The following is an 8,306-nucleotide window of genomic DNA, read 5'->3' as shown; positions in this document are numbered from 1 at the left end:
GATCAGATCTCTGTGTTTTTTCATATTTGTTTCTTTCTGCTTACATATAAGGAGAGAATGTGCCTAGTCTTCTCAGTAGTTTTAATCCACACTATAAATAGATTGGCATTCTGATTTCATATGTCAGTCTTAAAACTTGATATAAGCTTTCTACTGAGAGGTAAACTCATTTTCAGTGAGTTAATACCACCAGATTTCTGAGTCTAGAAAGTTTAAGGTAGAATCTGGATGGTGATGGATTCACTGAGGTAATGTAATACCACAAGAGACCTGCTTGGGTGACCAGTTGGCCTTTCTCAGATGACAACCTGATGCCACTGCACAGTTTCTAGATATTTCTATAGAATGGAGATCAGAGTAATTAGTGCAATAATCCAAGTAAGAGATGATGGAATAGAATTACAACAGTGGCCTTATGAGGGCTGAGAATTTACAACAGATTTCAATGTGGGCAGTGGGCAATTGCTCAGTGAGTATCAAAGGCAAGGCAATATCATTACATGACAGAACAAAGGAAGGGAGGGTTGAAGTTGGGAAAAGAGGAAATCTGCTTTGGACATGTTGCATTTAAGGTGTCAACAGAAGCATCATATGAATGTTTCTAAAAGGCAGTTGAAAATATGGCTCTGAATCAGAGCCAGTAAAGAGGAGATAAATGTGTTTATAGATAAAATCATCTGTAAAGACAGTTCTAAGTGAGAAAAAAGGCCTAAAACAGAATGTTGGGTTAAGTCCTTAAGAGGCCAATTCCTGATAAAACACAAAACCAAAGTGAAATGAGCAATGCCAAGTCAGCTTGTACACAGATGCTTTATTTTGGATGTTAATACATGTCAACATTGTATGCAAGATTCTCGTACAATGGAAAGTTTTCCCATATATCAAAAAACTCAATTTAGTCAGGGTAATTGCTGTATTAATGTGAAAACCTTACAATAAAATGTAGTATTATATATGTGTAGTCAGTTTCCATGCAAGTATGGCTGCTACATGTATGTCTGGCATTTTTATAACATATTGAAAGAAATTCAAATGAACAAAACAGTATAAAGGTGACTTAAAATGCCTGACATATTTAAGATTAAAAATCTTGCAAAAAGCAACAAAGCAGTTAACTGGAGGATTCAACCAATGCCAACCCAAATACATACTATGTCCAATAAGCCCAGGCTTATCCGTAATATAATACATTTGGGATAATTTAATGCTCAAGAAAAATTATGCTTTAAAAAAATATAGCTCTTCCAAGATACTATACTTTGGTGATTGCAGGCTATGTACATCCAAACCGGCTAACAGCTACATTAAAAAAAACGAAACAACATTATGTGCTATTAGTTCAAGGTAACTGAAATGATCCAGTATGATTTTGTTATAATCATTGGTTTCACAAAGTAAAATTTCTGTGAGAAGCTCATTAATTAGAAAGCAATCAACATACTTAACAAACATGCTAAGAAGATTCAAATGGTTTATCTGTTATCAGCAAGGCATAATCTTAGTACCGTACATTTTCTTCACTTCTCACTATGTATAATATGCAAAAACTAGCAAGTGGATTTAAATAGCTTAAAACCCTTTTAGGTCTACTGTTCAAGAGCTAGGCATTAAAATACTTAGTATTTCCATTTCTATTAACCTAAAAACAGATCAGAAAATCTTATGCTGGCTTTGTTTTTTAAGGCAGAGTATTTTGGTATTTGTAATAATTTGCCTGGTAATGGTTGATTCCATTAAGTTAACTTGAGAACTTGCCATCATTTGCTTTTTATCTTTTCACACAGTGCAAGTGGTGGTTGCTCTTTCCTTCTCTCATAGCAGCAAGCCGATTCTGCTATTTTTCATAGCAGCATACTTCAGGAGTGGAGAGGGAGAGAGTGTGTCAATCATAAATAATTCAAACTACAGTGTACAATTCTATTTACCTGTCAGTGTTTAAGTTGACAGCACACCATTATATGACTCAAAAAAATTACATAAAATCTCTACCAGAAAAGCAAATAAAGACATTCTTTCAAGAAGAAATAAGTGCAAACACCTAAAACAGGCAACTGAAGCAACTGTTGTAACCTGTAGAGAAACACAAAACATTTATAAAAGGACAAAATATTTTTATAAATAAAAGATAATGTTCTCTACTTACTTCTGAAACATTGAGTAAATATAACAAACTTCTAAGTGCAGACTGGTTTTGGGGACCAAGGTACCATATTATTTTTTAAACAAAATGCAAATATTTCAAACACATATACAAATCACCAGATTAATTTATATGACCCACCCGATATAATTTAAAAAGAAAATATTAAATTATTATTTAGTACATTTTTAGAACTACTTTATAACCAACATGATTTAAAGGGCATAGTGCAATATTTAGGTAGATGTGACATACAGTATAGATATTATATTCTTTGCAGCTATAACTTACTACTGTTTCATACTTAAAGGTCAAAATTGTTCTTTACTATGTTAGTTGTAATAACAGGAAACAACACTGCCTTCTAGACATCCTGTATATATATAAATATCTACATTTAAGCTTTAAAAATGACAATAAATTATAAAAACAGACTTCTTTCCAATGTACAAAGATTTCCTGCTCCTACATACTGTACAATACATTCAACAAAACTCTCAGCTCTTCTGAGATTTATGAAGAAAATACTATTTACTAGTAAGGAAAAAAAACCTTTTACAATGCTTTTTTTTTTTTTTTAGTACTATGCTCAAATAAATACATTTAATACTGTAGTTAATTCTTATTGTTTCTGAAAAACACCAAAAACTAGTAGTGCAACTTTCTATCCTTCCTTTAAATTCCTTTCTACTGTGTTTCTTTGTAAATGATAGCCTAAGTAAATCAGCACGTGGGCAAAAGTACTTCATAAAACCATGTGTGCTTCCCATACACAGACTAATTTCAGAAATCATACATACTCATACACCTATCTATAATAAAACTGCAGCATCAAGAGAGTAGCAACATACATCTTGTGAAAAAGAAGTGAGAATTTACTTTTAGAAAATCCATGAACATTCTGTCATTTTCCCATCTTGTTCTTTAAAAACAATTTTAAAAATCTTATCTCTTAAAAAATAAACTATGAAATTGCCTACCCCTTACTTAAGTGGCTTATTAGCTTTTTTGCCTGTCCAATATGGAAAAAAGATGCTATATTAAAACTTTAAAAAAATTGAGAAAAATTTCACTGCAACCTAATTTAGAATAGAATACAGCAAGGGAGTGGGACATTTCATCAATTTTAATAACAATTATAGTATTAGAGCTCTTGAAGTACTGCTGGTAGCTGTGTAAGTACTCAGATATCTTCTTGCTTGTTCAGTCATGATAAGTTGGTCTTCTGTCTTCCCATAAACCACTGTTTCCCATTCACAGTTTGACTAGGAAGGAAATATTAATAGTAATGTAAAAATTACTAAAAATGCCATACTATTTCACAACTTGACTTTTAAAAGTCAGTAATTATAATTGATTGGATATTTAATAAGTAATTATAAAAATGTTTTGACAATGGCATCGTATTTCTTTTAAAATAATAATGTTATGTTTTAAAATATGCACTGAAATATTTATGATGAAGTTTTTAAAAAGTCAATTATTTTAGCTATCTATATTTCTCACAGGCCTAGGGAGGCAGTTTAAAAGTTTTGTTCCCAACAACTCCCCCCAAATCAAATGATTCTTAACAAGGAAAGAAAAGTTAGTCTTTATTATTTCAAAATTTTGCAAAAGATTCAGAGAGAGAATGTAATGTCAAAAAATGAACTATTAATATGAATGCTTTTTCTTACAAATTAGGAAACATATTCATAACACAAAGTCAGGTTTGTTTGCTTGATTTTTTTCCTTCCCTTATTATAAAGATTACTATATTATAGGTATGATTTGCTATATAACAACTTTCCCCAAAAGTTTTGTTAATTAAACACTGGGAACGCAGTCCATTTTAAATGATTAAGAGAATGTGCTATATGGCTCTTAGAAAGCAGTGGCTCAAGACAAATGTGAGGTAGCCATATGTGATTGCCAAAGATGTTTTCAAGACATGCTTAAGTGTCACTAGGAACACTAGCGTTCAGTCACTGTGGCATAAAGACGAAAACTTCTTCCTCAATGAACTCTCAAATTAACTTTAACTTTTAAGATAATAAAAGGTTAACTTTTAAGATAACACAGTAAAAAGTTTTCCAGCCTTCATTTGCAGCACATACTGGCCACACAGCAAGAAAAAAGGATTATGCTTTACAACTTCTAAGCCAAAAAAGTTCAATGGAAACTATTATAACAATAAAGTCATGCTGAAACTGCTTCCAACCACTTACCCTTTTCAGGATAACAATTAGAGCTATTCATATTTGTTATAGGAAAAGAGGTGCCAGAAGTGGATTTATGTGTCTTGAGTTTAAAAAGAAATAGTGCTTAAGAAATCACCAGAGTCTCTGGCTACAACTCCAATCGTTTAGTTTATATGTGCCCTGATGAATGAGTATCTCAAACTCAAATCTAATTTGAGTGACAAAATAATGGTGAATGTTTAGTTACTGCTATAGTCAAATTTAAAAGAAAAAGTATAATTTGTGATCAGTAAGTCCAAAGTGATCATTGATTAAACAACAACAAAAATCACTAAAAAAATGTTTAAGTCCATACCTGCAGATTCTTTTCCAATTTGACAACTTTGGAAGTGTTAATATTTGGTTTCTTTTTAGTAAGTGTATATGTTTTGTTGGTTGAATTTATATCTTGTATTTCAGGAGTCAAGTTGCACCTATTGTCATGCATTTCCAATAATGGTATCATGAATAAAGATGTTGTAAATATATTCTCTGACTAAGAGAGAAAAAAGAAAGAGGAAAATAAAATAACTAATTCAAAAATGAAGACAAACAGAGAGACTACTGAGTAAGTGGTAGTGGAAGCCCTGTTCATTTCCCCCCAAGAAAGTGGTTGGCCCCAAAGAAATTTCTAGTAATGTAGTAATATTAAATATTTTGGAAATGAACCAAAGATAAATTTTGAAATTTACATTTTTGAGAACTACCAGTTTTTGACATCATATATAAGAGAGCTAACTCCTCTCATAACAAAACAAATATAAAAAACAAAGAAGTAAATAAAATCTTCTCTACAGTTAATAGTTTCTCTCTGAATTAGGCAGAATGATACTAAAAAAACCTCTCGATGAATCTCTAATGAACTAGCTACACAGTGAGTAAAAAACAAGAACACTAGGACTTAAAGCAACCATTTAGAAAAATAATAATTCTTTACAAACCTGCATGTCTGCAATGTCTTCAGTCAATAGTTGAGTGCCTGGTTCTTCTTTTTCCCAATTATCTAAGACTAGTGATTTTCTGACTTTCTTCACAGAAGCAGTTTGCTAGAATGAATAATTTACATACAAGCTTTATGGCAAAGTCATTTGGACACAATAAGACTTTTCTTAATATAATAATGATACTACTGAAAGATTACCTCTTGTTTGCAGCTTTTGTAAGCAGGTTCATCTTCCTCTTTGAGGAATATATCTGTTCCAGTTTCTTCTTTTAAAACTTCCCGAATATCTTCTTCCAAGAAGGCAAGTGGCTGGGACTAAATTGTTTTTAAAAGGGTTTTTAAGTCACTTATAGCAATTCCTTTTTCTCCCTACATATATAAAAAACCCATCTTTTATACTTTTTCATTATTGACATTATCCTCTAGTCTCTATAGATATATCAATTAACTAATCAGTTTTATGGCAAAAATAATATTGTGCATTTGTAAGCATTGAATGAAGTGCAGCAATTTCTTCATTCTAGCCTACTAAACAAAAACATTCCTTTTTGGGGAAGCTATTGTAGCTCTTGCTTCAATCAGAATCTTCAGAATTAAACAGAAAAAAGACTATTTCTCAAGTATTTTTTTATATAACAATAGGAAAAATAGGAAACGTAGAACAACTTGGAAATATACTAGCTTTACTTACTCTACTTTCATGTATTTATTACATAGAGTGTTATTACTAGTTTCTATGTTTCTCTTACCACTAAGATTGTGAACTACTTGGGAGGAGTAATCACGCTTTTTTCATCTTTGTATACCTAGCCCTAAGGGTAGAGCTGAGACACAGTATCCAAGAAGGAATTGAGTGATTGTGTGTACGTGTGTGTGTGTGTGTGTGTGTGTATTTGAGAGAGTATAGGAGGGTGTGTGTCTGTGTGTGTCTTGGAGTGTGGGAGAGCAGGTTACAAAAAGACAGGAACTTGAGTGTGAGATGAGTAATGAATAGTCTCAAAATATTACTTACTCATCTAGCTTTCTATCAAATAGGTAAGCATACCTTATAACTCAGAAAAAATTTAAAAATTATATCTAATTTATACCCATCATAACCAAGATCTACTTTTTAAAAATGTAATCAAACCTCTACTAAATAATAAAACAAACTGGTAGTACTTAATGACCGGCAGCTTATACACTCAGCCAGCAAAGTTAGGGAGAATAGTATTCATATATAAATGAGGTTTTTCAGCATTTACAAAAACTTTTAAAATGGAAATAAAATTTTAAAATGCTCTCATCTAGAGCTTGACACATACAGAAATTATGTTGGTGTTTTTGTATATTTCTCTAAGAGCTCTTGTTTTAAGGATTACATTTCATCAAGAACGTAGATTAGGTGTTCTTAAAAAGAATCTGTTTTTTTTCCCCTTTAAGAATATAAATGTCCTAGAGTAGTGGCTTGGACACAGATGAATTCATTCACTACCAAGAACTAGTCTCTTAATTGTCCCAATGTGATAAAAGCAAAGAACTACTACATTTAATATTTTTCAGATTTGACTACCAAAATTAATAGAAATTTATACTTAAAGGATTTCCACAGAGTTTTTACTTTTGAGTAATTTTCAGTAAACCTTAGAAGAATCAATGTTTATTAAAAAGGCAACCAACATTCAAGATGCACCTGATTAAAATTCTAAAGCCAATCTCCAAGAAGTACATTTGATTCATAGTAACATATATTAGAAAGCTAAGTGGTTAGCACATAGTAGGTACTCAGTAAATAACTTGAGGAGGAGGAGCAGGAAAACTAAAAAGTCAGCTTATTGCAAAGAAATGTATGGGCTTATCAATATTTTTATTAATAATTGCTAAATCATTATCTTCCTTTTATCTTAAATTGCTGAAAGTAATCTGTTTTGGCAACGGAAAAATTCTATCCAAAGAATTGTGAGTGCTGCTGGTATTAAATTAAAAATGCCAGAAGGTCTCATTCCAAATTAAACTCAAACAAACAAACAAACAAACAAAAAAAACATGCCAGAAGGCCAGTAAACAAAACTGACGGGGGGGGGGGGGGGGGGGGGGGGGGGGGGGCCCCCCGCGGGGCCTCTAGGTAGTTTGAAACCTAATCTCCCACATACCATTATTCCCTATTATTATGTTAATCAGATGACCCAGACTCTCTGCAGAATTTTTAAATGCCTTCAAATCACTGTTTACTTGTCTAACATTACATCCTCAATGCCCAACACAGTGCCTGGCACCTATTGGGCACTCAATCAATATTTGCTGAATGAATGATGAATTTTTTAAATGAACAACAAAATACTGAAACATTAGTTAAATCAACTAGGTGATTCCATACAATGGAATATTTGTAAACATTAATAATTATGGGATAGATATATACATTAATTTGGTTAAATTAGAAAAAACAGGTTACAAAATAGTACATAAAGTGTGATCTCATTTTTGCTACATGTACATGCATAAAAAGTCTAGAAAGCTCTAAAGATAATATGATTGTTGACAGCAGTATATATAGCTAAGTGACAAAAAGACTTGATCAACCTTATAAACCTTCTAAAACAATATTTCAAAACAAAGGAAAAGATTGGAAGATTAGAGTGGCATGCCTTTTGGTAGAAAATAAATCAAGTAAGCTAGCATTTATTGATGAATCTACATAAAAAATAACTAAAAATAGAAGGACATAACTAAAGTATCCTGGAAGTGACCAGTATTTTAAACTTGTTAGAAATCTATATCTGCCTAGAATACCCACAGCTTTTCCAAGATATTTCAAAGGTGACAATATGCAACGAAAGCACAGATAACTTCACTTCCCAGCTCTATTCATTCATGAACTACTACTGCTACTACTACTATTCGAGTACCAATAGCAGCAACCAAACATGTACTACTTAAAACTCAGGCCGGGCGCGGTGGCTCACGCCTGTAATCCTAGCACTCTGGGAGGCTGAGGCGGGCGGATTGCTCAAGGTCAGGAGTT

General features: G+C 32.2%; 1 protein-coding gene across 3 annotated transcripts in view; it reads right to left on the bottom strand.

The window, feature by feature from the left end:
- Positions 1 to 791: 791 nt before the first annotated feature.
- MYBL1 (MYB proto-oncogene like 1) overlaps positions 792 to 8,306 on the bottom strand; it is a 41,284-nt gene continuing 33,769 nt past the window's right edge. For 2 of the 3 annotated variants that reach the window (XM_069466434.1, XM_069466435.1), the window contains exons 13-15: positions 5,501 to 5,617; positions 5,301 to 5,405; positions 792 to 3,405 (exon numbers count right to left, since the gene is read on the bottom strand). In XM_069466434.1, the coding sequence (XP_069322535.1) occupies positions 3,277 to 3,405; positions 5,301 to 5,405; positions 5,501 to 5,617 (351 nt within the window). In that variant the 3' untranslated portion in view covers positions 792 to 3,276. Of the gene's footprint in view, positions 3,406 to 4,675; positions 4,856 to 5,300; positions 5,406 to 5,500; positions 5,618 to 8,306 lie in introns of all 3 variants that reach the window. The other variant, XM_069466433.1, reaches the window with a different exon arrangement.

Source organism: Eulemur rufifrons, chromosome 3 (genome assembly GCF_041146395.1).
Source record: "Eulemur rufifrons isolate Redbay chromosome 3, OSU_ERuf_1, whole genome shotgun sequence".
NCBI classification, from domain to species: domain Eukaryota; kingdom Metazoa; phylum Chordata; class Mammalia; order Primates; family Lemuridae; genus Eulemur; species Eulemur rufifrons.
The sequence above is the reverse complement of the archived record's forward strand: the minus strand, read 5'-3'. Positions and strand labels throughout refer to the sequence as shown.